The sequence below is a fragment of the Notothenia rossii genome, assembly GCF_949606895.1.
Source record: "Notothenia rossii genome assembly, chromosome: 9".
Lineage (NCBI taxonomy): Eukaryota > Metazoa > Chordata > Actinopteri > Perciformes > Nototheniidae > Notothenia > Notothenia rossii.
In genome coordinates this window covers 20,228,848-20,256,741 of record NC_136907.1, presented here as the reverse complement: position 1 = coordinate 20,256,741, position 27,894 = coordinate 20,228,848, and the positions used below count along the sequence as shown (strand labels likewise).

Sequence of the window (27,894 nt, the reverse complement as noted above, 5' to 3'; positions counted from 1 at the left end):
CATCGAGAAATCACTAAGGACCTACCCACCAAGTAAAAAAAAAACATAAACCACGTGTCTCCCATCGGAGAGAGACAGAGAAAATGGCTAAAACAAACTTTACAGTTGCCGACTTTGCTAGAGATTCTTTTCGCTAGCAGCAGTGAAGATAGAGCCTCAAAACCTGAAGTCTTCCACTCTTCTGAAGAAAAAGAATACAAAGACAAAAACAAGGATCCCTTTGGACATGGGTAAGTGTAAATATTACAGTAATAGTGTACTGGCAATGTGTGGGGAATACCGCGAAAATGAACAATAGGTTTATATATATTTTTTATCGATAGTCATGAACTTTTTCTTGGGACAAAATAGACTCTCCATTAGCATACGTTTACTCTGTGTTAACGTTATTTTGGTGTGTAAAAGTGAGATTACATGTGTAGTAGGCTTGGGCGGTATGACGGTATTACGGTATACCAGGATATTTCTAAATCCCGTCGGTATGATTTTCAATACCGTGACGTCACAGACTGTGCGCCAAATCACAGAAGCGTTTCATTCTATTACACTGACACGGAGTTTTGACAGGGACGACATTGGTTGTAATGCACAGCATGCGCCAGCAGAGGGCAGGGGAGGGCAGTCCGTCTTTCCCGCTCTCAGAGCTCAGCACAGAGCTGAGCTGAGCAAGATGGCGGCAGCATTTGCCGGCCCCCAACTCGGAGAACTAGTAAAAAAGAAAAATGCCTCTGCGCCTGTTTGGGAGTATTTTGGGTTTACTCCCAATGAAAAAGGTGAGCCAGTCAACCCAGACGAAGCTGTGTGTACTATTTGCCATAAGAAAGTTGCAGCAAAAGAGAGTAACACGTCAAACCTCCATTCACACCTCAAAGTGCATCACCCAATAACTGCTGGGAAAATGAAGACATCGTCAAAGAGCAACTTTACCGCAGCCAAGTCCACGAGTCAACCAACCATATCGGGTGCTTTTGCTAAATCAACAAAGTACAAAACAGATATATTGTATTGTATCCTTTCATACCGTAGAGAAAAGTGCTTTCCGTGATATGGTCAAAACGTTGGATCCTCAATATGAATTGCCCGGAAGAAAATATTTCTCTCAAAAAGCCATACCCAACCTGTACAATAAAGTTCGGCAAGAAGTTAAATCGCTTGTGATGGGGGCGGCAGGCAACTATGCTTTAACAACCGATATGTGGTCATCACAAAACATGGTACCCTACATGTCTTTGACAGTGCACTTCATAACATCTGACTGGGAACTGGGAACAAAATGTCTTCAAACCAGCTTTTTCCCAGAAAACCATACAGCCGATAACATCAGTGAAGCCCTCCGCGATGCACTCACAGATTGGGGTTTAGATGCCAATAAACTGTCGGCAATAACCACCGACAACGCAGCAAATATCGCAGCTGCAATAACGAAAAACCTTAAGTGGCCGTGGCTTAATTGTTTTGGGCACAACCTTAACCTGGCAATAACAAATGCACTGGCAGACCAGAAGCATAAGACTGAGAGGGCATTTGGAGTATGCCGAACCATCATAGCCGCCTTCTCCCACAGGTGGCCACGAAAGAGGGAACTAAAAAAAAAGCAGCAAGAGTTGGGACTACCTGAGCATAGTCTCATAACGGTAAGCTTGGCAAATCATTATTCTATCCAAATTATAGACTATCCTGTCCTTTGCTTAGGTTAGGTTAATAAGGATATGTAATGTTTGTGGTGCACAATAATGAAGAGATGGTGGTTTTATATCAGAGCGTTTACTGAGTGTAGTTCAAGGTCACATTACACAACACAACTGTCAACTGTCAAACCTTCTCGTAACCTATGCTACTGCCTGTGACGTGATGACGTCACTGCGTAGTACAGTAGTTTGGATTACTACAGGATACACCTTCTTTAATGATTAGTTATTAATAATTATAATTTATAGCTTACATGCTTGCTTGCTGTAACTATGCATGCTTCTATTATTAGCCTATATTATTAGGCTATTATTATTATTATTTTAGGCCATTATTAATACTATATTTCCATGTGCAAGACTGCCCTACTCGCTGGGGTTCGAAGCAACAAATGATTAGTCGGATCATTGAGCAAGCTCGAGCCATTCGACAGGTGCTGGCAGATGACAGACGGGCATCAATCCACCTGACATGGCAAGACGTTGATGTCCTTAAAGCGGTCAATGAGGGACTAGAACCAGTGAGCACATTCACAGATGCGCTGTCGGGTGATGCGTATGTGACCAGCTCATCCATCCTCCCCATTCTCCAACTCCTAAAGGAGGACATTCTGGCTCCATCGGAAAGTGATGTGGAGTTAACCGCTCAGCTGAAGTCGGGGATGTTGGCAAAGCTGGAGGCCAAATATGCCAATGACTCTGTGCAAAAACTGCTGCGAAACTGCACTTTTGTAGACCCCCGCTACCGTGAATATTACAGCAATGTGGATGAGACAAAAAGGGAGATTGAGACGGAGATGATAGTGCTGGGAAGGCAGACGAGTCAAGTTCAAATCAGAGTGGAGGAAGGAGAGAGCACGTGCGCGCAACAAGATGCGGGAGAAGAGCAGCCGGCCAAGAAGAAGAAAGCAACGTTGGCCACTCTGCTGGCAAGGAGAGCGGTTGCAGCGAGACCGGTCCTCACTGTAGTAGAGCGAGCACACGCAGAGCTGGTTGTCTACACACAGGAGGACGCAATCGATATGGGGGAAAACCCGCTTCAGTGGTGGAACGTAAATGAGACACGCTTACCGTTGCTGTCCATGGTGGCCCGCAAATACCTCTGAATATGTGTGTCAAGTGCAGCGTCTGAGCGTATTTTCAGCATCGCAGGGAACACGGTGACACCATAACGCACACAAATAAAGCAAGACAAAGTAAATATGCTTGTCTTTTTAGCAAAGAACCTAGATTGAGGTCCGCGAGATAGATGCGCCAAATGTGAAATTGATTTGCCTTTTCATATTCGGCTACAAACCATATGCCTGCTTGTAGGCTTACATTTTTTGTTGAAGTTATTTAGCCTTTTTATCAGGCGGCGGCCGACGGGCCAAGTTAAGCTGTCCTTATAGCCTAAATTATTTCCAGTTGTAGCCTAGTTTATTCCCCTTATTTTCATTCTCCGTTGAGAACATTTATGCCATTGATTTATTGATTTCATATTAGGCTACAAACCGCCCTATTTATAGGCTATCGGGATTTCATTTTTAATTAGGGCCTAAGTTTAAGTTATCCAGCCTTTTTATTTGTATAATTAGGCGGGCCCTATTTTTCTATCTTGCTTGTTGAGCCAAAAGTGCCATTTGTACTATTTTGCCCTTATTAATAGGCAAGTAATTTTCATTCTCCGTTGAGAACATTTGAACATGTGTGTGCATGTGTGTAAATAAAGTTATCTGAAACATATAGAAGTTGCAACTGTGTTTTATCGATCGAAAAATTTGACGAATTTATTACAACGGGGAATTCTTTTTAAATGAAACAAATTTATTATAACAGGGATGATTTAAGACCTATATTATGTACACTGTGCATTAGCCTACCATATACGATATGGCATATCCAATATATTTTTTTTTATTCTTTATGTATGATGATATATTGTTAACTTAGCTCACAATGGAAACAACGTCGGACATCAACAAACGCGTCCTGTATCCGATCTCAAAATGTGCCATTTGCACAATGTGTCATGTATGCAGCCCTTGTTTTTCACTTGCGCGCACGTCGCGGCACTTTGCGAGCGTCTACCGGCTCGGGCTGCATTTTACACCGAACATATAATATACCGTTCGAAACAGCTATTTGCCGCCGTTCGAACGCCACCTCACTCAAGTCGACCCAAGTCATACCGTCATATACCGTATACCACGGTATGATGTCAGCAAGGTATGACGGTATGAAAAAAATGATATCGCCCAAGCCTAATGTGTAGAAGATTAAATTAATCATTTATTCGTCCCACAACGGAGACATTTACAGTGGCTATAAACATGTTTTTGCCATCGATTATTTTATCATACTGCTCTGTACAGATGAGACTTTGTCATAGATTTATTTATATGTGTGCCTGTTATTATTTTTCCGTCCTGTACAGATGAGACTTTGTAATCAGATGTAGCCTATGTATATGTGTGTCTGTGATTTTATACTGAATGTAAAGTAAAGCAACATTTTACTTGAACTTTATTTCAATGACTTTAGTTGTAATTATTGTCCTACATTTTAATTTGTTTTACAGAGATGTTTCACAGCTGCCTGGGCCTATTGCAGGGCTCTCGACTAACTTTTTTCACCATCCTCCCGCAACCGCCCCGAAATACAATCTAAGACGTCCCGAAATTAATGTGGACCGTCCCGAATTTAAAATATTAGTTTTTTTTTATCATTAGTTAAAATCATTCAAAGTGACCTTTTAACATGAATAAAACATCATACAAATCATTAGATGATAATTCATCAACCTTTTTATTTGAGTAAATCAGTCAATCACATGAACAACGGCCAAATATATTTAAACAAACACACAAACGAGAAAATTACTCTAATATTGAATCCAATCAAGTCCCATCCAATTAACAAAAAAATCCAACACTCTGTCCTGAAGACAGAACCCAGAGTAACCACTAACCAGGATGACAGTCTGTAACACAGTCAGGAGACCTTTACAAACTGCCCCGCCCCCTCGCACACAGAGAGAGAGAGATCCCGTCTGGATTGGAAAGCTCGAAAATACTTCATAAGCCGCGTTCACACCGGAGTACTTTTCCCCTTTAGTTCCGTTAGTACCCCTTATGTTGCGTTCACACCAAAAAGAGTACTTAATGCCGGGAACTTTTACCCCCATTTTTAGTGCCTGCTGAGAGGTGGTACTATCCTGGGGGGGAAAAGTACCCCAGTTCTAAATGGCTGGGCGAATTGCAAACTACGCCCCGTAAAACTCTGAAAAGTTTTGTGAAGCCTTCATTGTATTTGTGGCATTAGCATTATTAGCATTAGCCCCGCGCACCAACGGAGAGAGAATAACTTATGGCAACACAAAAAAAACATGGGAGCGGTGGAGTGATGAGGAGGTGCTGCCGTTCTGGCGATTTACTCGGAAGGCTTCAGTAGAAGCTGCTGGGCCTCCCAGCAGCTTCTACTGAAGCCAGTCTCCAACTCCGGGGACTTCTGGCCGGGGACTCTGGGTGGCAGTATACGCCGTGAAGTTGTTTGCAGCCTGCCAGTAAACCCAAAGCAGGTACTTAGTGCCCTGGGGTAATAATTGCCGGGGCACTAAGTGCCGGCACTAAGTACTGCAAAGTACGCGGTGTGAACGCGGCTATAGACGCATGTTGTAATCTTATTGCATATTAGAAACTGAGTTGGCGAAACTAAAACTGCGATATAATGTTTATGTAGCAATAATACATATGACATATATTTTTTAAATGTCTCCAGTACCGATAAAAAGTCTGATAACGTTGGAGCTTAACGTTACCACTGTCTTTAATAATTCCGGCCCGGGGCTCGGTACCCGTCCCTACATGGGGAGAGGCGCAGCATATTGCTAAGGACTAAATACGATGGAGGGTTCTCATCTCAGCCTTATTACCCATAGGGGATGAAGAGGAGTAAGTAAATAAAGAGGCTGGCGCTCCAGGGTCTGGTTCTGCTGTGCGTTTTTGTGATGTAACAGTACAACATTTCAGAATTCCTTCATGGGATGTCATTGTACATCACTCAACCCCTCGAAATACACACACTCAGAGCCATATAATAGATATATGGCGCTGCACACACTCAGTACATAGCTAGACCCGCGAATTTGTGGGCCAGGAATTCGCGGGCACAGCCATAGCACAGCTGTGTGTGTGTGTGTGTGTGTGTGTGTGTGTGTGTGTGTGTGTGTGTGTGTGTGTGTGTGTGTGTGTGTGTGTGTGTGTGTGTGTGTGTGTGTGTGTGTGTGTGTGTGTGTGTGTGTGTGTGTGTGTGTGTGTGTGTGTGTGTGTGTGTGTGTGTGTGTGTGTGTGTGTGTGTGTGTGTGTGTGTGTGTGTGTGTGTGTGTGTGTGTGTGTGTGTGTGTGTGTGTGTGTGTGTGTGTGTGTGTGTGTTTTTTTTAATCCTCCCCGACACTATTTGTTTCGACGACGGGACGTCCTTAAGCTCAAGCCCTGGCCTCGTGGCCCACAGGCGTTTATCCAGCAGCCAGAACATCCATCTGTGCCGGGCCCCAGGTCAAGATCTACTGTGGCTCAAGGGCCTTCACCAGAGCCATCACCACCAAGGACCAGCAGACCAGCATCACTACAGCTGCCTCCATCTGCGGCTGCCACCAGGTCAAGATACACCTCAGCACAAAGGCTCCACCACAGCCATCACCTTCAACCCAGCCATCAAGGAGGTCTTGTGGAGGTCTCATATAGCACTTGTACCCCCCACCTACACAGCAGCCCATGCACCATCACCTCCATCTTCACAGCAGCCAGACCCACTGTCTTGAAAGACAGACAAAGACCTTGACACTGTCTTGATATTTATAATGAATAGTTGGCAGCGGCGTCGGATTCATTTCAGAAGTGGGGGGGGCCAAAAAGTGCATGTGTATGTAACATAGGCCTACTTGCCAACCCTCCCAATTTTCGCGGGAGACTCCCGTTTTCCTCCCGGGGTCATATTTATCCCGCATTTCTCCCGATTTCTGACTAAATCTGATTTGTTTAATTCTAACATAACGCACCAAATGTTACTGTTTCCACTCGGACTTCAATACAGCTACACCATTGTTTGGTTTCCATTGTAACGTGTCTCTTTAGTAGCGCGAGCAAATGAAAGTCTGAGAGGGTGTTCAGGAGGAAGATAGTCAGAGAAAACAGAACAAGAATGGACAACTCGACCCCCTGTTCACTCCTTTCCTGTAAATTAAACTATACAAGTCCAGCCCACACATATGACAGCGCAGTTGCTCATTCCATCTCTTATTTTTTCCTGCTACGCTCTTGTTTGACAAGCTGAATGTTGACTGGTGTTTGACTGAAGTAAGCTCTATGAAAAGTTCCAGTTATTAACTCGGTATTTACAAAGCTGTCATCTCCACATTTGGAGAAAGTTACAAGCCGTTTGACAGCAGCAAATCTGCATATTTCACAGAAGGCTCGTTTAGTGGTTTTGCAAAGAATTAACCACTCTCTGTTTTTGTACCGTTCTGCATTGAAGTACCTTTCTGTTTGTCCGAATAAGCTTTTATTTGCCCGTCACAATGTCCCGATAACAAACGTCCATGCAGTCGGAACCAGCCTGTTTCGGTTCAACAAGGCCGGCGGCGGCGGTTTTGACAGTCTCTGCGGCCGCAGAGCTGCTGCTTTGGGGTTCATCTGGCTGCGCTGGTTCTATGGTTTAAAGGACCAGGCTCCGGAGTTGCGGATGTCAGGGATGTGACATTCAAGTTGTTGAATTTCAGTTTAGTTTGAAAGTATTTTTTTTTCTTCTGCGCTGGTTCTTCTGACATGTTTGCAAGTGTATATATTCTTTGTATCTAGGTTAACGGCCGACACACACAAAACAACGTAACAAATAAACGAAACAACGTGACAAATAAAAAAATCTAAGCTTTTTCATTAGTTGTAATTTACATGGATACATTTGAATGGTGTGACAATGTCCTATTTGATTGGGTTAAAATGTACATATGTTTCCTGTTATGTCTGCCTGCTTTATTTTACCTAATGCAAAGTGACCTGCTCCATCAAAATCAGTCGCATTGACCCGAAGACACATTTTGAGTTGTATACACTGTTGGAAATAGGAGATTCCTAGCTTTCTAATGATATCAGGATTGTTTTTGTACTCCAAATATTAAGCAAAATATGTCACATTATATAATGACTGTTACAGAGTCATCATTTTGAGAAAAAGGCCTTAAAGTTTCCTCCTCTCTGGATCAATCTGATTGATTATTAGCGGAGCAAATTATCAAAATAGTACGGAGGGAAGATATTTTTGAATTTTTGAATTTGCCGAAAACAAGTTTAATATTCTGAAAGCCAAGACTTTGTTTATTTGAAATCAGATAAAAACAAACTGTAACGGACCCTGCCAGGGCTCAACATTATAAATGGACCGCTGGCCCGGAAGCACTATTTAAACACCCCCGGGCCAGCATAACGTACACTACACACTACAGCTTCGACAGCTTCAAAAACGGTTTCCAACGCGCCTGCCCATTCACTTTGAATGGGGTGACGTCACGTTGCCTCGCTTTTCGCCGAACTGAATTGTGGGTAGCAGAGCGGAGCTTTCCTGGCGTTTCAGGCTGCAAAAAGTTGAACAATGTTCAACTTCTGAAGCCGGAGACGCCGGAGTAGCCAGCGTCAGCCAATCAAATCCCGTTTATGCAAATCTGACAGTTCAAGTGCTAGCCAATCAAACCGCGTGCAAGCTGGGAGAGCCAGATCGCAGTTCATTTCCTCATATTCCAAACGAGAAATTACGGTAGCAAATCACCCGGTTCTTTACGACCAGAACTATTTACTGGGATACAAACCGGAGGAACCAGGCATGGAGGGAGGTGGTAGAGACAGTGGGTGAAACTGGTAGGTTTTCGCCTGTTTGGGGAGTTGCTTTGTATGCTGGGGGCGGGACATTCATGTGATTGGGTGTTGGTCGCGGTGCTCGAATAAAATCCCCAAGCTTCAGACACGCCCAGCGCCAAGCTTTTTTTGAAGCTATAGTGTGGACGGGCCGTTCATAATTCATAATTTCAGCGGGAGGGAGGGGGAGCGGCGCTGAGGAACAGCAGCGTGGCGAGTGAGAGGCGAGCTGTCATCTTCCCTTTACAAGCTTCAAAAATGCCTCTAGCTAATGAGATTGAATATAACAATCAAACATAATAAATTATACACAGCTAGATCAGATTGCGTTTTAGATGCGACTTTAGAGTAGAGGGGAATTATTGAAACGGGATTCCGGTGCCCTTGATAGTTGGTTGAAAGTTCTGATGTTCAATATTGTAAATAGTGACATTTTCCAGTTTCTTATACTTATATAAATAGTTGGTTGAAAAAAACATATTTATAATAAATTGTTGGTTGAAAAAAAAAGTTGGAATGATCAATTTGTATTTGTACACATCACATGAACCTTGGTATGTAATATGAAGTCATTATTCAATCCTAATGTATCTCAGTCCCTGCTGTGGTGAAAGTAGAGTGATAAACACCTATTTTACTCAAAATTCGAATTTAATCTTTTTTCATTTTAGACATGAATAACACATTTATATACAGTGTAATTCAAATATTTCACTGCTTTTGTGATCCTAAGACTTTGGTAACCAAATCTAAAACACCAAAACAATTCGATCACATGAGTAAATTTGTGTTTTCACAAGTTTTGAAGATTTCCCGAAAATTGGATGTCAAATTTTAAGTTTTTGAGCTACTTATCTCATCAAACAGTCCTCTAAGGTGAGTAATTTGCATATATAGCTATACCAGAGATTGTCGTGAACATTTTGATATGTAACACATGGGGTGCCATGTTAGAACAAATACATTTAAAAGGTGATTTAAGAAAACATCTAAAAATTGAGAAAATACCCTTAGACTCCAGAGGGTTATGACAAACTGAAACTTAAAGAAAATGTATTTTGTCAATCTATCAGCTTCTTATGATCAGAACTGCAGTCAAACATGAATTTTTATTATTTCCATTGGAATATTTTACCTGACTTTAGTGCTTTTTCAATTTTATATAAATATTGTAATGAAAACTTTATTTATTGTTCTGTTTAATAGCTTCCATGTAATGTTACCAAGTGACTCCAGATCAATCCACAATTGTATAACTACACTGGGAAGGTAGGAAGCATCTCTTTTATTAGATTAGATTCCACCTTCTGTTCATTATGATTTTTACGATATAATTTATGTAACTCCTGGATTTCTCCAATAGCTTCCTTATAATGTCCCCCTATGACTCTCAATCAATGCAAATTTGTTTTACAACGCCGGACAAGTAGGAAGAAAGTGGTGCCTTTTTCTAATTCATAAGCATGTTCTAATCAAGCCAACAAAGGATATCAAAATTCATTCTCCATTCAAGTTTAACTCAGCTGTTTGTCACATTGTTAAATGAACTGATTGTGTAAAGTAAACTACCATACATCTGCTCATCACCCATGTACCATTGTTGAATTGCATTCCATTGATGAAAATGTTTATCAAAATGTAAAAGCAGACAAACACAGCACTTAGGATTTGTTTCAGTATATAACTATATTGTTTGTACTTCCAAAGTGTAACAGCTTACAAACTGCATTTCAAAATTAAACATGAGCATTTGGAGATAACATCTCCCGATCACTGGGATTCACCTGAATGAGTGAATCAATCTACTGCATGATAAGACAAAGTGTGCCAGCAAAGGTAGCCCCCTCCCCCCCTTTAAAAAAAAAACAAAAAAATTCATTTTATTTTAATGCGTTGGGTTAGGGCAATTATATCCAACAGAATACTTATCACTTAAGAAATTAGGCCAAAAAATAAAACATGATTTCTCCAGTAATCATGTTGATTGAATGTGAAGATATAGAGGAAACAGTGCAGGGCTGCTCGTGTGTTTCGGCGCTAGAAGACGGCACACGGCGCGTTGCGGTCTTTCTGACGACTGATTGGCTGAGAGTATCCACCGGGACAAAACACACCGGTTAGCGCATCCGCATGTGCAGGCTGTGCTTGGGTCCATCCACCCGCTCCAACTTCTCAAAATGTTTCCTAGCATTACGGATATTGATGAGAGTGGCTGCAGATGCTGGGGAAAAAATGGAAACATGGATTAATATCATGCTAATTGGGTGTCTCCACTGCACATTCGGTCTTTATCGTCACTACTTACGAATGGAGGGGTCGGACATGATGACCATGACATATGTGTTGGAGGTGAAGACGTCAATGAATGCCGCAAAGTTGGAGTTCCTCACTTCCATGCTTTGGAAACAGGCTGCAAGTTTACTAGAAAAACAAAAAAGAGATTTAGGCATATGATAGCTATGTAACAGCGATTAACATGATGATTCAGCCTCTATGGAGATAGACACATGACAAGCATGTTCATTTCTGACGTGGGTCTTAGCTAATCTAAACTAAACATTGTATACTGCTTTGAACCGGTATTCCTCCATCTTGTGACTCTGGAACACCCTCTCTTGTATATAAAGCATGTGAAGGACACTGTTAAGGAACTAGTTGTACCATATGCTCTTTATGTGATGACTACTTCCATTCTTGCAAGGATAATAAATACACGTATCCTGATATTGAAGCCGGTGACGAGTGATATTTTTCAAACAGGACCCAGAGATGGCAAAAGTACACACATCCTTTACTCAAATAGAAGTACAGATACTGGTGTTTAAAAATACTGACTAAACTTTACTCAAGTAAAAGTAAAGAAATATGGGCTTCGAAATGTACTTAAGTAAAAAGTACCCATAACTACCATCTTTTTGAAAGAGTAACTGACCTCCCTTTATATTAATAGAACATAATGTAATTGTTAGCTAATGAATGTTTCCATGCTGAACAACGGCAACATGACAACGTTTTCATTGGTCGCTCTTGTTTAGAGAAGACCAGGAAATGATGGATACACAGATCTTATTAAAATCAATAGGAACGCAATGACTAAATAATAATGATCACGCCACCAAACGTAGATTAAAACTAAAGTAACAAGCCTCTTTTAGAAATGTAAGAAATAGAAAGTACAGGTATTTGTGTTAAAAATAGCAGAAGTAAAAGTAAAAAGTCGTCATAAATAAGTAGTGGTTCTGATACCTGAAAAATGTACTTAAGTACAGTAACAAAGTATTTGTACTCCACTACTTCCCACCTCTGACAGGAACGCGGTGTGTGGTGTGACGTTGATGTTCCCGCAGAGTGAACTTACCTACAGCTGAGTTTGAACTGTTTGATAATGTTACTGATCTTCTCGAACCGGTGGACATCGCGCTGCTCTTTGCACTGGTAGTGGGAGATCACCTGCATTTAAAACATAAAAATATAACGTTTCATAACTACATCCAGATGTTCTGCCGGGTCGTGCCAGAGGAACAGTTGCTCTCACCAGGAAGGTGGCTCTCTCAAACAGAAGCACTTCATCAGCTTCTATGATCTGCGCAAAGTTTCTCAGGTTTGTCTCCAGCTGCTGGACGTTGGGGATGAGCTGGTATACAATGCTGGACCAGGCCTGCGGAGACATTTCAAAATAGTTTTCTTACAGTGTCAACTTTACTACATGACATGTGAACATACAACTGGTCAAGTGTCGGAACCTTATACAGGGTTTCGTCCCAGATTGATGTCCTGAAGCACGTGCAGGCCAGAGGTCTGGACAGCCTCTTCAGGTCTTCTTCACGCTCCTTAAAGATCTGTAAACAGCTAGATAGTCAGTATCATAAATGGTATGGAAGCAATAAGATTTATTGTGAATTAACAACATTTTTATTTTCTTTAAGTATTCCTATAAAGCATGATTATAATCATTTAAAGAAAGAGACATTGTCTATTAGGTCTAAACTGAAATGTATTGAAATCTTAATATGGATAAGTTCAACATCATATGATTTTACCTTTCCCAGCCTACAAATTGTATTTTACAGAGTTAATAATTTGTTTGGTAAATATCTTCAAAATAATCACACCATGATCATTTTTATATTTCTTTTTAGGTAGAATATGTATATTCCCTTTTTTGTAAGAGGCTGGCTGATAATGTCAAAGTAATGATTTTATTGTATTATTAAGGATAGGGTAAAAAAAAGATATATTATAAAATAGTTTATCGTCACCTTATTTTCATGTAAAAATTACTTTCATGTTCTACCACTCGCCGTCATGTTTACTTGCTTCTGTGTGAGACAACAAACATGTTTACGACCAGTATTATAATACATCTAAATCAGTAAACTTACCAGATCTCTCTGGTCCTCCTGCACCAGATCCATTTTGTGGACGAGGCAGAACACTTTAGCGTCGGGGGAGTTTTGCAGGATGGCTTCCAGACACGACTGGTAGTAGTGCATGTCTTTCTCCAGCTCACGGCTCTCCACGTCGAAAACATAAATAAGCACCTCTACATTTCTGAAGATGTTGTCTCTCTGGCTGGTGAAGTAGTTCTCCATGAATGTGTCCTGTCTGTTGGGATTCACAGAGGGTTTCAGATCAGGGAAAACACTTTAAAAAGAGTTGAAACTGGTCTAAAAGAGGGCAAATAATTCACAAAGGTGCTTTACCCTCCACAGTCCCAAAGGTTCAAAACCAGATTGCCAAGAAACCGTACATGGGAGTGCTCCACGTCAACTATATTCACAGAGGGAGAAAAAATTGTTTAATAAATTCGATCAAAAAAACATTTAACTTATTTCAGCTGTCGCCTTTCTTCAAAGTACACTTACTTGTAGCTCCGAGGCGGCGTGTATCTCGAGCTATGTAATTTGCAAATATGATGGATCTCATACTCGTCTTCCCGGAACCACTTTTCCCCATCAGTAACACCTGAAAGCACAAATGCAACCGATTTGATCAGATCACTGAAATGAAATCCTTTTCTATCCTCTTATAGGCGAATGACCAGAGGTAGAATATCCAGACATGTCACTTTAATAAATGTAGAACTTGTAGTATCACAATGTAAAAAAACCTTTGTCAAAATAAGTTAAGTATTCTGTGCAAAAGTGAAAGTACTCATGTTGCAGCAGAATTACCCCAGTCAGTGTCATTTTATATTATGTTATAATTGTGGCAATAACCTGTATCACATATAGATGTCAGTGCATCATATTATTTTAACTGTTCATTTGTGACTCATATGTTATCAGTATATGACATTTTGAACACCCAAAAACCTATATATTATTTAAACTAAATTATATACTTTGACTTAATGTTTACTAAGGTTACAAATATTACATAGCAATATGTGCATTTTCCATTATGTTAGCTATTGCTACAGCTTTTAGGGCTATTTTATGGCAACCATTGTACTACTGTAAACAAGTATCAGTATAACCTATTGTAAACAAGTACTACTCAATATTGCACTTGTGTATTCCACCACTATTTTTGATACAACAAAGTCACCGATGAGCCCCTGCTTCACCTTTTTCTTCATGGCTGTGCTTGACATCCCTCTCACTAGGCAGAGTAGAGTATTTATCTGGGCTTTAAGTCTGGTGACTTAAGAGACTGCAGCAGATCTCCTGTAGCTGCAGAAAACACAAAAATGTTTCACTTAGCTGTCACCTAATGTCAGCTCTACTGAAGCAGAACACCAATAAAAGTACAGAGGACCCGTTTAAAGGCTTACATAATGAACACGTGTCCCCAGTCATGAGCTTAATACACACACAATTATGTATAAACAGTTAACAGACTTAAAACTATTTTCTCTGTTCCGGAAAAACACTTAAGCTAATGCTAAGTTAGCTAGCACGACACACAGTCCAGTTCAATTGGAGTTTGGTTACCCGAGCTAAACAGCTAGCTAGCTAAGTTAAGCACGTAAGTGTAAAGTCTACTTACCACGATAGGGTAGAACGTTTAGTTAAAACACAATCTATTGCAGATGACTTAGTATTTGAGATCAGGAGTATAGTTGTATACGTTACTTGGTACTAGAAGAAGGCAGTGAAGGCAGATCAGCTGCTTCCTGTTTACGCCAGAGTCACATGATGATACGCTTTCTGCCCAGAGGTCTTTGGTCCATTTCCAAATCAGTTTTCTCCAAAAAGGAGGGGCACACACACTCAACCACATTGATATTATTGTAAATTATCCTTATACTGTATTGTATTTAAATAACATGTGAACAATCGACAGATGATTTCCCGGATAGAAACCTGTGAAAAAAACTCATTATTTGTAGAACCACACCAACGCCGTTAAAACAGCGATACTAATAAATAGACAGATATTAACTCTAATTATACACGAGTTGTGTTGCAGTTCCTCACAGTGCCCACTAGAGGGCAATACTGTACACTGGTATATCATTATAAACAGTCCATGGTTAAAGCATACAGCCTTGCTGCACATGCGCACTAGTGTTCTCGGTTCTCACTACATCTGAGGCACAAACATACAATACACTTAAACCCCTTAAAAGTCTGCAATTAATTTATAAATTTCTTAAATATTATATTTTATGAATATTTTTGTTATTTTTTAAGGTCATTGCTAGACAACATGAGTTTATTACACATTTGGGGTGTATTCATTCATCATGAATATTTCTGTATAAGCGAAAGGTGTATACTGCCTATATAGCTATGTTCCTTGTTGTATTTATTATATATTTTATCTTGTTTATCCTCTCCTTAACTAATTTCATTTTTTTTATTCATGCACTCGATGCCATAGTTACAACACACGCAAATTACATAATATCAGTATCTTACTGAACATAGATTCAAGATTACAGCGAAATTGAGTTGTACAGTTCATTTGTAATCACAGTGTAGGATCATTTCTTCATCTGCATGCAGTGGAGCAGAAGTTTGTTTTAAATGGCTTGAAGGACTTCTCCTTGAGGAGAACTTTGATTACCAAGAGGGACACGGCGACAGCAGACAGAGGGCAAACACAGAGAGCAGCTAATTTGGACCACTTGTCTCCTTTTGGTTGAGGGGTGATGGCCAAAAATATACGCATAAGTCATGAGAGCCACTTTTCTCACACCTGAGACTTGTTATCATCTTGTATATGATTATATTACATATTAATATTATGCACCAATGTCTTTTTTTGCACTGAATATCTCAAAATATATATTTTTAATGATTAGTATTGGATGTACACTAAGAATATTCATTAGTTAGATTAGGCATGCGTTTGTCTACAAATATTGGCACCTACTGTACGTAATGTTGAAACTACACCATTTGTTTGCATTTCACCCCGCGATAGTTGTCGAGCTAATACTTCATCAGAAAAGCACACTACAATTTTTGCCAATTATATAAAGCATATAGTTTTGCAGTTAGATTTCAATATTGACCCTTCGCAATAGATATATTGGTAAAGTAAATGCAATGAATAGAAATGGTAAATCAATGTATTCAAACGGCAAAAAGATAAAAGTACTATAAAACTTTATTGTTGCTAACTGTATATAATATCCAAACTCTAACCGCTTACCAAATGATCAGTGAAAATACTGAAGTTCACCAACACAGGTTTTTCATCCAATATCTTCTAAAATATAATCCTCAGAATTAAATTTCAACAAATCTAAAGAATTCAGTTCACCAGTAAGCAAGAAGGTCTTTCACACGAAGAGAAAAATGCTTATACGGTTCCGCAATCATGCGCTTATTAACAACAAGTTGAATTGTATAACCCCAAACCTTCAGCTTATGCTCCAAAAGTATATGAAATATGCCAATAAATACAGGGTAACGACTGTCACGCTCTATATTTGAAAAATGTAAGTCGTTCTTGGGTATACATGTTAAACAATAAAGCCACATTAGATCTTACTTTTTGGAAAATAATATATTTAAGAAATGTATACATTTTCCAAATCTAGCACCTCTGAGTCTACAGAGGCCAAAGGTTATTATTAACACAGTCAACAAGAGTCATTATGTGAGGAAAGAAAAAATGATGCAGTAGCTCCTCGACAGAGACACAAGAGATGAAGAAGGAGAATATGAACGATGTAAGTAAAAAGGTTTTTGGGAGAAATATTCAGGTAGTTTTCTGGAATCGTCGCTCTTCACATTTGATCGCGGAGTTTGGCGAGCCTTTGAGAAAGTTCGTCCTTTGAACAAGAGAGAGCAAAGACAGACATTAGAGAGGAAGAAAAGCGTAGTTTGGAGAACCCATTCTGTTTAAGTCTTTGCAAATACTGCATTTTTAAAGTAAATAGAAAGTATCATTGGCAGAGATTTGGGCGCTGGAGTTTGGTGGCATCGTGAAGTAGCGTGGCATAATGGAAATGGTTGCCTTCATCACCACTACTGTCATTGCACTCACTTTGTCCCAGTGTGTATCGCTTCATGGTTCATCGTTAAGGAGGTTTTTAATGAGAGCAACAACATTTGATGAGGTATCCTCCCCTCCAAAAGAAGCTGACCCGATGATTAAAATGACTAAAAGAAGCTTACCATCAAAAAACACTGTTCCTTCAATGCCGTTTGGCGGACAATGGACGCCCCGAAGTGGCTGCGAGCAGATCTACTGCTTAATTTTGCTATGCTTATTTCTCTAAAAAACATAGGATCTACACGTGCAATGACTCAAATCTTTCTTTCGTTTTTCTATCCATGTATCAATCAAATGTGGCTTAAAGTTGGTTAAAAATTCAAACAGCCTGGCTTAAGTTTAATTTTTTTAAGTATAGTTCAGTTTATTCGTCCCAGATATAAAATGTTATAAAACACATGCTTACCTGTTCTGCAGAGGCCACGCTGGAACCCACGGATCCTGTCTGTCCCTGAGGGAGCTCCATGTTCAGGTCCAATCTAAACATGATGAATAAACCAACATTCAAATCTTATTTTCAAATAACAAACACAATGCTCATATAATACAGAATACAACAGACGACAATATTTCACTATTTAAGCTTCCAGTACTCTAAGAATGCATATCATACATCTATTTATGTTATTTAACATCATTTCACAAAGAATGTTGAGACACAGAATGAAAGTTTACCCTGCTTCATCAGCCAGTTGATGCATCAACCCCTCCACTTGATTCTGAAAACACACATTAGATTAGCAGTGAATGAGTTTGTCTTTACACACAAAGAACAAATGATATAAGAGGAGGGCATTAAAATGTACCTGTGGAGTTGTGAGTGTTGTTGTGCTACTCATGGCGTCTTCCATATGGGCGGTCTGAACATCCAAAGTTTCAAACTGGTGCTCAAATTTGTCCATGAGAGATGAAATCTGAAGTAGATTTTTTTTTTTAACCGAGAGGAATTTGTTACCAACTATAATTACAATTGAATTGTTTTTGCTAAAGTGGATACAATTATTTTATCTGTAATATACCTTACCTTTTCCAGATTCATAGATCTCAGAGCAGAATCCATGCTTTTCACCACTCCAGCCATAGAATTTGTGACCTGAGAAAAAAAAATACTTTCACTAAAACGACAACAAACAAGCTTTCTGAAGTCGGAAATTCCAAAATTCAACCGACTTTTAGGTCATTTAGCAAGATTTAGTGACCAAGTATTCAATATACCTGGTTCATTGTGACTGCAGTTTGGACCCTCGCTGCCACCGCATCTACCCGCGCGCTCATCCTCAGGAAGTTCAGAGACTGGTTCTTCTGTCTGATGGCGTTTTCTGCGTGGATCCTCGCCACTTCCATATTTCCCTTCTGGATAGCCTAGACGACACACGAATAGGTCGGTTCAGTTATATCTACAGTCAACACCAGCTGGGAGGGTTTCATAATGTACTATCTTGATGAAGTTCAACTTACTTTCTTAACCTTAAGCTTCTCTGTTTTTTCCTCTTTGTCACATTTCTTTGAACTGCTTTGGAGTTGTTTAGCAGCAAACTTCAAATTGAAGAGCTGTTCTGTGATCGGAGGTTAAAGAAGAACACAACCCAAACAAACACAACAAACAACCTTAACTAGGCCTCACAGTGGGAGGTCTGGACAAACAAGTCTGGCCTATTCATCTATCTATATATATCTCTACTCTATTTCCTCAACATAAAAAAAGTATTTAGAATTGTGTCTGACATTTAACATTAAAGCATTTAGCACAATTATTCTCTCAAGTACAGGTTATGTAACTAAGTTTGCTATTTATTTGATGTATGTTCAATGCTAAATAAGAGACGGTTAAAACAATACTTTCTGATAGAACAGGTACAACAATAAGACATAGGCGCGTACAGAGTTATCTGTTTTATTATTTTGAGTATTAAAAATACCCTGACCTAAATTGTGAACCACCAATAGTCGGTTGTGTATTTCCAACCGTTAGCAATGGAGCTTCCGAGGCCTTCAATCCAGTTGTGTCCTACTTACCACGCCTGAAACGTACTAGGAAATGGTAAGGTTATTCACTATGGCAGCCTTTGTGTATTTGGCGGATATCTAACAGGACAAACCATGTTTCAGATGTCTGTCCCGCATATATCTCACCGTCATGTTGTTATGTTCGTTCTCTATTTTGACGTTACACCAGTCTTACGTCCCCTCCTCATCGCTGTTTTAAAAGGATACTTTCCAATTTCGACATCTTGACTCGATTCTTAGCGAACCAACAATAAGACCTTAAGGACTGTGTCCAAAAAAACAAGCTAAACAAAGCAAAACTAGGCACTGAAACTTAAGCCTTTCTGCTATCGGTCTTGCCTTCTTTTGCACTTCCTGATGTCTTACCAAAATATGAATGACGTCAGCGTCACGTGGTCATGGTATTCCATACGACGTCACGGGAGAGCTGTCCCCGCCTCCTCTCAAAACGTGAATGAAAAAAGAAAAACACCTTACATTTTAACATTAAAATACCATATTCTCCGTGTTTTAATTCAGGTTTTATTGAAGGTTTTGTTTACAATCGGATAAAAGTACCTGGCTGTTGCCTTGTACCGGCGGAGGAGTGGGTGGTGAAGCGGTTGATTGATGATTAGATCATGTATGGTGTTGATCACGGAGAGAGGATGACTCACCCCCGTCTGATGTGATGTTCACCCCGCAACAGCTCAGCAGTGCGGTGGCACGCCGGTAGTTCAGCTTGACACCTCGTTGTTGCTGCACCAATAAAAGTTAAGCAAACAGTTCATATGCTTTTAGGCGGCCGTATGATACCTCGTTTGCTTGAAACTTAAGTGGCTGTCACTTGAGACCGAGCGTCGTGCTTTACCGTACATTTCGTGACGCCTGATTGCCATGGAAACAGCGGTGCGCTGAGAGGAAACTGTCCGTGTTAACTTCAGCAGCAACCTTTCAGAGGGTCGGATAAACCTGTTGGATATCTCTGTGTTTTCCTTCTATTGCTACTCTGGCTTTACTTTCTATTTTAATTTGGCAACGAAACAGGTGAGTTTTTAAGTGTTATGCAGCTGTTGTATTGTTGTCTAATCCTGGTGAAACGCAGTTAACGTTGTTGTTATTTTGTTAAATATTAGCCTGTGCAGTTGCTTAAGCTGAATGCCAACTTGTGACCTGTGTCCATATTGCAACAAATATTAATGCACCACTAAATAGTGACGAAGGGCTCATTTTGAACTAAATAGTCATTGATACATTTCGAGTTTAAACACCAAAAAACAAAAGCGGCCAGTGCAAAATATTGTTAAAATGTCCACCAAAGTAAAGGCCTATACCTCCAGATCACGACAATGTATTTAAGCTAAATAATATAGTATATAATATGCTTTATTCCACCCTCCAGACTTCTATATATTTAGTGAATGTCCTCCCTGTTTGTCAAGTGGTGCATTTTGTGTCGTTTCTTTATTGCGCACAGGGAAATAGTCTAACCCAGGAGAGCCAGGCAGTGATGCTTCATTCAGAGCTGTATGACTCATATATTCTTATCTAAAAAGAAGCCAAGTGGCATAGGAGCAGCAGTGCTGCTGCAGGACCGAGCTGATGTAACCCCCCAGATTCACTAGATGCTGCTGTGGGCCTTGTTTGTGCCCCGAACTACTGTCTGACACCTTAACACTCGTGATACTAACATAGGCTGTAGTGTCACACACTCTGCAGTCAGCAGTGCTGTTTAAAGTACATCAGATGATTTGACCAGGACAGCTTGAAAACTGTACAAATTATATTCAACAGGGTTAGCTATTTTTCACTGAGATAAACAGATTTTTTTGTTGGTATTAAATTACATTAATTTCATTTATCTAATAGCATATCATTATCATGATTAAAAACAATAAATAAGAAGTACACAAATTCAAATAATGTAAGAAAAATACTATAATTATAAAAAAATAACATTAGAGTTTATTTAAGTTGAGTATATGGTCAATTATCATTTTTAATCATATACAATACATTACAATTGGCACATACCAATTCAAGTAGTGATATCTAACAAGCTTTTTGAAATGCATAATTCATATCTGTAATTTAATAATCTTAACACAATATAAGTGAGTAAAATAAAATCCTAGGTGTCATAAGAGCAACATAGATCAGATGACCTCAAAGTGCATTTTCAAGTTTTCTGTCAAGCTTTCTAAAATAGCAGGATTCACCTACCTTTTCCCAAACAATAAAGGTCATATATATTTGACCAGAATTGGATTTGCTAGAGTGTAGCAATAACGGAATAAACCAATAAATGGCAAATATGTAATTGACGCAATTAAAAAAATAAATAAGAAGAAATGTCCACACTTAATTTCCTTCACCTTTAAATAAAATGCACAAAACAAATCTGAAAGTACATGATTAAAAGCTTTAAATATCACGTTCATTTTTATTTGATTGAACGCAATATAGACAGGATGAGATCTTTTATCTTTCAAAACACCCTGTGGATCCTTAAATGATCCCTATGTTGTCATAAAAACGTTAGAGTGTGAAGGTCGTTTATAGCCTAATAGCAATACACTAAAACATTTGCCTCATCAGTGAGTCAGCGTACAATTATTAAGACCCTTTTCTCTTTAACAAATACAATCAATCAATCAATCAATCAATCAATCAATCAATCAATCAATCAATCAATGTTTATTTATATAGCCCAATATCACAAATGTTACATTTTTCTCAGTGGACTTCACAGTTTGTACAGAATATCAGTATGACAATACGACACCTTCTGTCCTTAGACCCTCACATCGTACAAGTAAAAACTTCCGGAGAAAACCCACAGTTTAAAGGGGAAAATGGGAGAAACCTCAGGGAGAGCAACAGAGGAGGGATCCCTCTCCCAGGACGGACAGACGTGCAATAGATGCCGTGTGTAAATTGAAAAGATAATACATTTGTAACATAGGTAGTCCAAATGTTTGGAAATGCATGTGTGTATAATAGGAAGATGAATCCACGAGGATATCCATCCAGGACTTATGATCCAGGACCACAGCCCCGACTCAAGATCCAGGACTCGCGATCCATGACACAGGACCGCAGGATCATCCATGACTCCGGATCCCGGCGTATATAGACACCAAAAAGAAAGAAATTTGGGGAAGCTGGGTTAATCGGAACATGAGAGTACACAGGTAAAGACAGAGAGAGGGAAGAAGTACTGAAGAATATTGGGTATTTTATTGGGTTCAGGATTCTTATGGATGACTGCCTAGGAGAGAGCGCAGAGAAGCATGTAAGACTGCGACTCCGCCTCCTGGTCTCAACTCCAGTTTGTCATGGATTAAGTCCACAATGCCCTGAAATGTTTGCCGAAATGAGATTTGCACCTTCCAAAGTAGGATGAATGCCGTCTCTCTTAATCAGACCAGGTTTTCCCCAGAAGGCTGTCCAATTATTTACGAAGCCCACATTGTTTGCTGGGCACCATCAAGACAACCAGCGCTGAAATGATGACATGCGGCTATACATGTCATCATTGATCAGATTGGGGAGGGGACCAGAGAAGAACAACAATGTTGTCACTTTAAAAACAGCAGGGATAAGCACATCACTTTTTATTAGAATCAATATGTCTAGTGTAGCACAGCTGTATATGGCTTGTTTGGTATATCAAGTTTAGATTCAGCAGGACTCCTACCTCAGATGAACATGTTTATACAGACAATAAAAACACACACAAGTCCACCCTGTCTGCCGATTATAGATCCATCAACCAGATTTTCCTGCAGCTGCAAGCTAGTGAATAACACACAGGTGAGTCACACTGAATCTACTGTGACCATCAAATCGCGTGACAAACAGCTGATGACGTTCATAAACTTGAATGTATTTGATCAATATCAGAAAATAACTAAAACTCCTACTGCATGGGGTCGTTATTTAAACTTCACATCTTACAAGTGTGTTTTCTGCACTAAATAGCTTGAAGCAAATATCTGTTATTATGACAACCATTTTAAAGTCTATTAGGAATAGGAAATAAATGAGAGAACCTGTTTATTTTACTTTTACTTTTGCAACCTGTTGCTTGTTACGACCTTGTGAGCAGAGAAGTACAACATGGGGAATTGAAAAGATTCAGTGCATCACTAAAAGCATGATCAAGCGATTACTGTGCCATTCAGATGACTTTGCCATTTGTTATAATGCTTTTGCCATCTGGTGGTAGCATAACCCAGTCTTCATGAGACATATTAAAGGCGGGGTAGGCAGTATTTATTTGTCGTCATCATGCAAAAATTCCATTATAGCCTTTTAGAATATTGAAGTTCAAGTGGTACCAGTTTTATGGATAATGAAAAAAAAACATTCCAGAATTAAAAAATACAGATCTCATCCTGCAGCCATGCGCTATTTTCTCTCAGAAAACTTGAAATATAACAAGTTGAAATATTATGATATATAATCTGAAATATAAAAGCCAATTCAAAATATCTAATCTTTGCCAAATAATGCAATAAAATACTGCTTAACCCAGCTTTAAGTATGTTGTTACCTTTGTTGATAAATTGGAACATTGACTATAATTCATACCTGGCTGATAAACAATGTCACATTGCATTTTGCACAAACTGCTATCAGAGAAAAAGTATGGTAAAATCATGTCTAACAAAAGGCCTCAGTACAGTTAACTTATTAGTTTGACTGCAATTGTGCATTTAAATTCTTAGGAGCAGAGGAAAACAAAAGACCAAATGTTAGATTAGTGAAGTCCAGACTTTCAGGCTTACAAATAAATGAAAACAAATGATAAAGGAAAAGGATGTAGACGGGGTGTTAAGATGATAAACATGTCCAAACAAATACATTTTATGTGCACATTTTCCTTTGAGATGGGCATATTGTACAGAAGACAAAAGTCCATTAGATTTAGTTATTCTAAGAAAAAAAAGTATTTCAAATAATATGATGTCTACTCTGTTGTACTGCCTCGATCTTTCATTGGCACTCATTCCTTATAATGTGATACATATGTCAGACCTCTATTTCACAGGTGAGGATGATGGAGTTTCCAACAGAGAAGAGGTTCCATAACTTGACCCTTGAGCAAATGCAAGCTCTGGATAAAGTCTTGACTGAGGTTATCCCCATCCATGGACGAGGAAACTTCCCCACACTGCAGGTGAGAGCGAAAGACATCATCCGTGTGGTTAAGGATCGGCTGGTGGAAAGAGACATCCAGGTGAGAGATATAAGGCTCAACGGCGCGACGGCCAGCTACGTCCTGGTGAGGGATAACTGCCTCGGCTACCGAGATTTAGACATCATTTTTGGAGTGGAGCTGCCTAGGGAGGGGGACCTTCAGGTGATAAAGGAGGTAGTGCTGGGCACCCTACGAGACCTCCTCCCCTGTGGCGTTAACAGACGGAAGATCACATGCCTGACGATGAAGGAGGCCTACGTGCAAAAGATGGTGAAAGTTTTCAACGAACATGACAGATGGAGCCTAATCTCGCTTTCGAACAATAGATCTAAAACTGTAGGGCTCCGCTTCGTCAGCTCCCTTAGAAGACAGTTCGAGTTCAGCGTGGACTCCTTCCAGATCATATTAGACCGCATGCTGGAGTCTTACTGGGAGACAGAAAGGAAACAAGTAGGGAAGTTGGCATTGAATGCTGGGAATTTGTCTAAAAGACACAATGAGGATGAAAAGAAAAAGCAAGAGCAATCAAGTGTTCCTCGAGAAGTTGAACCTGATGTTGAAAAAGACTCCAATGGAGAAAACCAATCTCAGGATAAGACCGTTCCTGTGATTGAAGAAGAGCTTCCAGGTGCAAAGGTTGAGCGTGTGGTTGAAAAGCAGCAGGAGGTGCTGGATTCCACGAGCGCTAGCTTACCGCAGGGAGACGTGGATGGGGTCAAAGACGTTCATTCAGCAGAAGAAATTGTGTTTGAGATATGTGAAGAAAAAGGAGAAGAGAAAGGTCAGTTTCACAGTGATTATCCTTTACTTTTAGCTGCTGAAACGTTATTACCGGTTGCCAGGGATCCGCTGATGACACATGCATGTTTAAATCTGCAGAGTTATGAAGAGCTGTCTGCGTCACAAGTTCCTCCAACTGCAGAAAAGTCAGCTCTGCAGGAAGTCCATTGCGTGGAAACTACTCAGTTCAAAGTCGACTCCCCACAAGATTCACTTCTTGAATTTTCCTTTCCTCCTCCTGCTAAGAAAACTTGCAGCACATCACAAAATATTGTACCCGACTATTGCCCTTCTCCAAAATTACAAAGGAAAATGTCGAGGAAGTTGATCAGTAAGCCAGAGAATTGGTCTTTACTGACTGATTTGTCAGATCTTACAACTCCGCTGTTTCCCCCCATGGAGATACCCAAACCTCTTCAGCGAAAGCCTTCTTTACTGGACAGCGCTCAAGTTCATGGCTCAAATGTTCTGACCCCAAAGTCAGAGGCTTTACAAACCCTTTCAGCTCCCACATGCGGTCCAGTAAGTACACTTCAGGATGGGACTGGCTCCAATGAAACTGTGGAACAAACTGTAAAGCCAAAACACTCGAGGAAGCCTCCTGATTTAGAGACTCAAAGCCACACATATGGACAGCCTCAGATCAATGATCAAACCCCAGAAGCTGTACAGAACCGGTGCGGGGCGGGTTCATGGGTTGGTGCAGCCGGGGAGCCTACTATCACTGTCGAAGCGGAGTGCATGTATGGAGACTTTGACCAGGCGATGGACCACCTCCGCCTCCGCCTCATCGCCACCCATAAACCAGAGGAGATCCGAGGAGGGGGCCTACTGAAATACAGCGACTTGCTGGTTAGGAACTTCCGTCCAGCCAGCGAGACTGAGATCAAGTCCTTGGAGCGATACATGTGCTCCCGCTTCTTCATTGACTTTCCCGACGTGAGCGACCAGCAGCGAAAGATCGAGGCCTACCTGCAATGCCATTTTATTGGCAACGAGGAGACGAGCAAGTACGACTACCTGATGACCCTGCGGCGCGTCATAGACCAGAGCACAGTGTGTTTGATGGGACACGAGAGGAGGCAGACCCTCAACATGATCACAGTCCTGGCTCTCAGGGTTCTGGGCGAACAGAACGCCATTCCCAACACTGCCAACGTCACCTGCTTCTACCAGCCGGCTCCGTACATGGCCGAGCCCATTTACAGCAGCTACTTCATCACCCAGGCCCAGCCCCCCCTCGTCTACCACCCCTACCCGCTACAAGTGCACGTGCAGACCGGCCTGGTGTAGCTACAGTGAGATGCCCACAGAGAGGCATTGAGGCTGCTTTCAGCATGGTGCTCTGCAAGCATAGGCACAAATGAAAATTTTATCGACAACAGGCAACCACGGGCACAGTGCTCGTGTTTGATGCTTTGAAACCCCTCCCGATTATGAAATAAAAGGTCAGAACTGAAAGGGGTATGGAGGCGAAGCATGGCACCCTTTCAAGATGGACACTTTTAAAGAGGAAAGAAAGAGCCCAATTTCAGGGAGCTCGTGGAGAGGATTTATTGAAGTGGAGGGTCTTTGTTCATTGCTGTTTCAGCTCAGCTTTGGCTCTATGCTCACCGTCCCTTGTTGAGGTGAATGTTGTAATGTGATAAATCTCTATGGCTTAAAGATACACATTTTCAACATATAAGAACATCATACGCGTTGGCAACAAAAATATCGATGAGTTAAAGTTTGAATAATGATAAATCCTTAACCTAAGGGTTGAAAACACCTTTATAGCTGGTTTTGTGACTCATCAGTATCTGTGGAGTGAATTTCAGATTGTACCTGTGTATTCACTGTAGAGTAAAAGAGCATCATTTACCTAGGGAATACCTTAGAAATAAAATGCTGTGATATCTTTATGATATTGTAAGTTATATATCTGTGAATGTTAACACCTAATTTCAAGGGTGGAAACAGGAGATTGAAGGCTTGGTTCCATTATGACTGTATGGAAATGATTGGGTGGATTAAGAGAAGCTAAACAAACAGATTAGGCTTTTAATTGGACAGAAAACAATTTGTGTTTGGTCTCCATCTCTCGTAATGATAAGATAATAATATTGGGGGTCTTTACCTTTCTTTGAAGATTAAAAGCTTATTTATGCAAATTCATTGCAGAGAAAAGCCTAATTATTTTCAACAGCCACTTTAAATATTAAAACCAAACTCCCAATCAGGGACATGTTACTGTGGGGTGTTTGTTAGTGCTTTTGCATTGTTAAAATTAATTGACCATGCAGTTTATCAAATCTATTCAAGTTTCCTTTCTACTTAAAATCCAGAGAGCATGTCAAATTCTGTTTTCCCTCATCAACAGGCTGAATATATGTTTTGTGTGCATTACTTGGTGACTGTTTATTTTTCTTATTGATGTAAGTGAATGTTTTGCCAGGGTTTTGCTTGCTGATGTTACGGCACATTTGAATTTTTCAAGCAGTCGATGCAGCCAGCAGTTATTGCACTGTGTTTGTTCATTGTGTATGCATACAGTATATATACTCAGTATTTTTTCACAATACAAAGAAAAGAACATGTAAGCACAGGTAAGGAAATGTGTGCTGTTCACACTCAAGCTGAGACTGAAGCACAATGTAAATGCACAACAAAACAAAAGCTGTTGAGTAATGAATGTGTTTCTGACAAGCTCGTGAATCCCCGATTAAATATTGAAAACGTCTAAAACACTGTGTGCCGTATATTGTAGCTTTGAAGTAATGTATCTATCTGGAGATTTTGGGTGTATCGTTACGACAGTTTGACATGTAGAGAAGTTAAAGTATTCCTGTTATATGTTACTGCTCAGATTGTTGTTTTTGTGGTAATAAATACCAAGAAAAATACGTTTGTC

At 40.1% G+C, this 27,894-nt stretch overlaps 3 protein-coding genes across 9 annotated transcripts; 1 reads left to right on the top strand and 2 right to left on the bottom strand.

The window, feature by feature from the left end:
- The first annotated feature begins 71 nt into the window (after window positions 1-71).
- LOC307018123 (terminal nucleotidyltransferase 5C-like) lies at window positions 72-27,886 on the top strand. Of its 6 annotated transcripts, none has more exons than XM_079648227.1 (2): window positions 72-230; window positions 24,072-27,886. In XM_079648227.1, the coding sequence occupies exon 2, from the start codon at window positions 24,078-24,080 to the stop codon at window positions 26,292-26,294; it is 2,217 nt and encodes a 738-aa protein (XP_079504353.1). In that variant the 5' UTR covers window positions 72-230; window positions 24,072-24,077; the 3' UTR covers window positions 26,295-27,886. The 6 variants fall into 6 exon arrangements, with proteins under 6 accessions (XP_079504353.1, XP_079504352.1, XP_079504354.1 ...); XM_079648226.1 differs by having other exon boundaries at window positions 24,057-27,886; XM_079648228.1 differs by lacking the exon at window positions 72-230 and adding an exon at window positions 19,599-20,062.
- On the bottom strand, window positions 10,243-14,945 carry rraga (Ras-related GTP binding A). 2 transcript variants are annotated; one of them, XM_079648231.1, is made up of 10 exons: window positions 14,653-14,945; window positions 14,145-14,250; window positions 13,441-13,540; window positions 13,279-13,345; window positions 12,958-13,180; window positions 12,319-12,414; window positions 12,111-12,233; window positions 11,934-12,025; window positions 10,881-10,996; window positions 10,243-10,796 (listed from the first exon to the last, which is right to left on the bottom strand). In XM_079648231.1, exons 2-10 carry the CDS (start codon window positions 14,169-14,171, stop codon window positions 10,693-10,695), a joined length of 948 nt encoding a protein of 315 aa, XP_079504357.1. In that variant the 5' UTR covers window positions 14,172-14,250; window positions 14,653-14,945; the 3' UTR covers window positions 10,243-10,692. The 2 variants fall into 2 exon arrangements, with proteins under 2 accessions (XP_079504357.1, XP_079504356.1); XM_079648230.1 differs by having other exon boundaries at window positions 14,567-14,943.
- On the bottom strand, window positions 16,118-19,441 carry LOC307018125 (charged multivesicular body protein 1b). The gene is made up of 8 exons (XM_079648232.1): window positions 19,244-19,441; window positions 18,488-18,585; window positions 18,245-18,391; window positions 18,054-18,122; window positions 17,836-17,943; window positions 17,705-17,748; window positions 17,436-17,508; window positions 16,118-16,805 (listed from the first exon to the last, which is right to left on the bottom strand). Exons 1-8 carry the CDS (start codon window positions 19,257-19,259, stop codon window positions 16,761-16,763), a joined length of 600 nt encoding a protein of 199 aa, XP_079504358.1. The 5' UTR covers window positions 19,260-19,441; the 3' UTR covers window positions 16,118-16,760.
- Window positions 27,887-27,894: the final 8 nt, after the last annotated feature.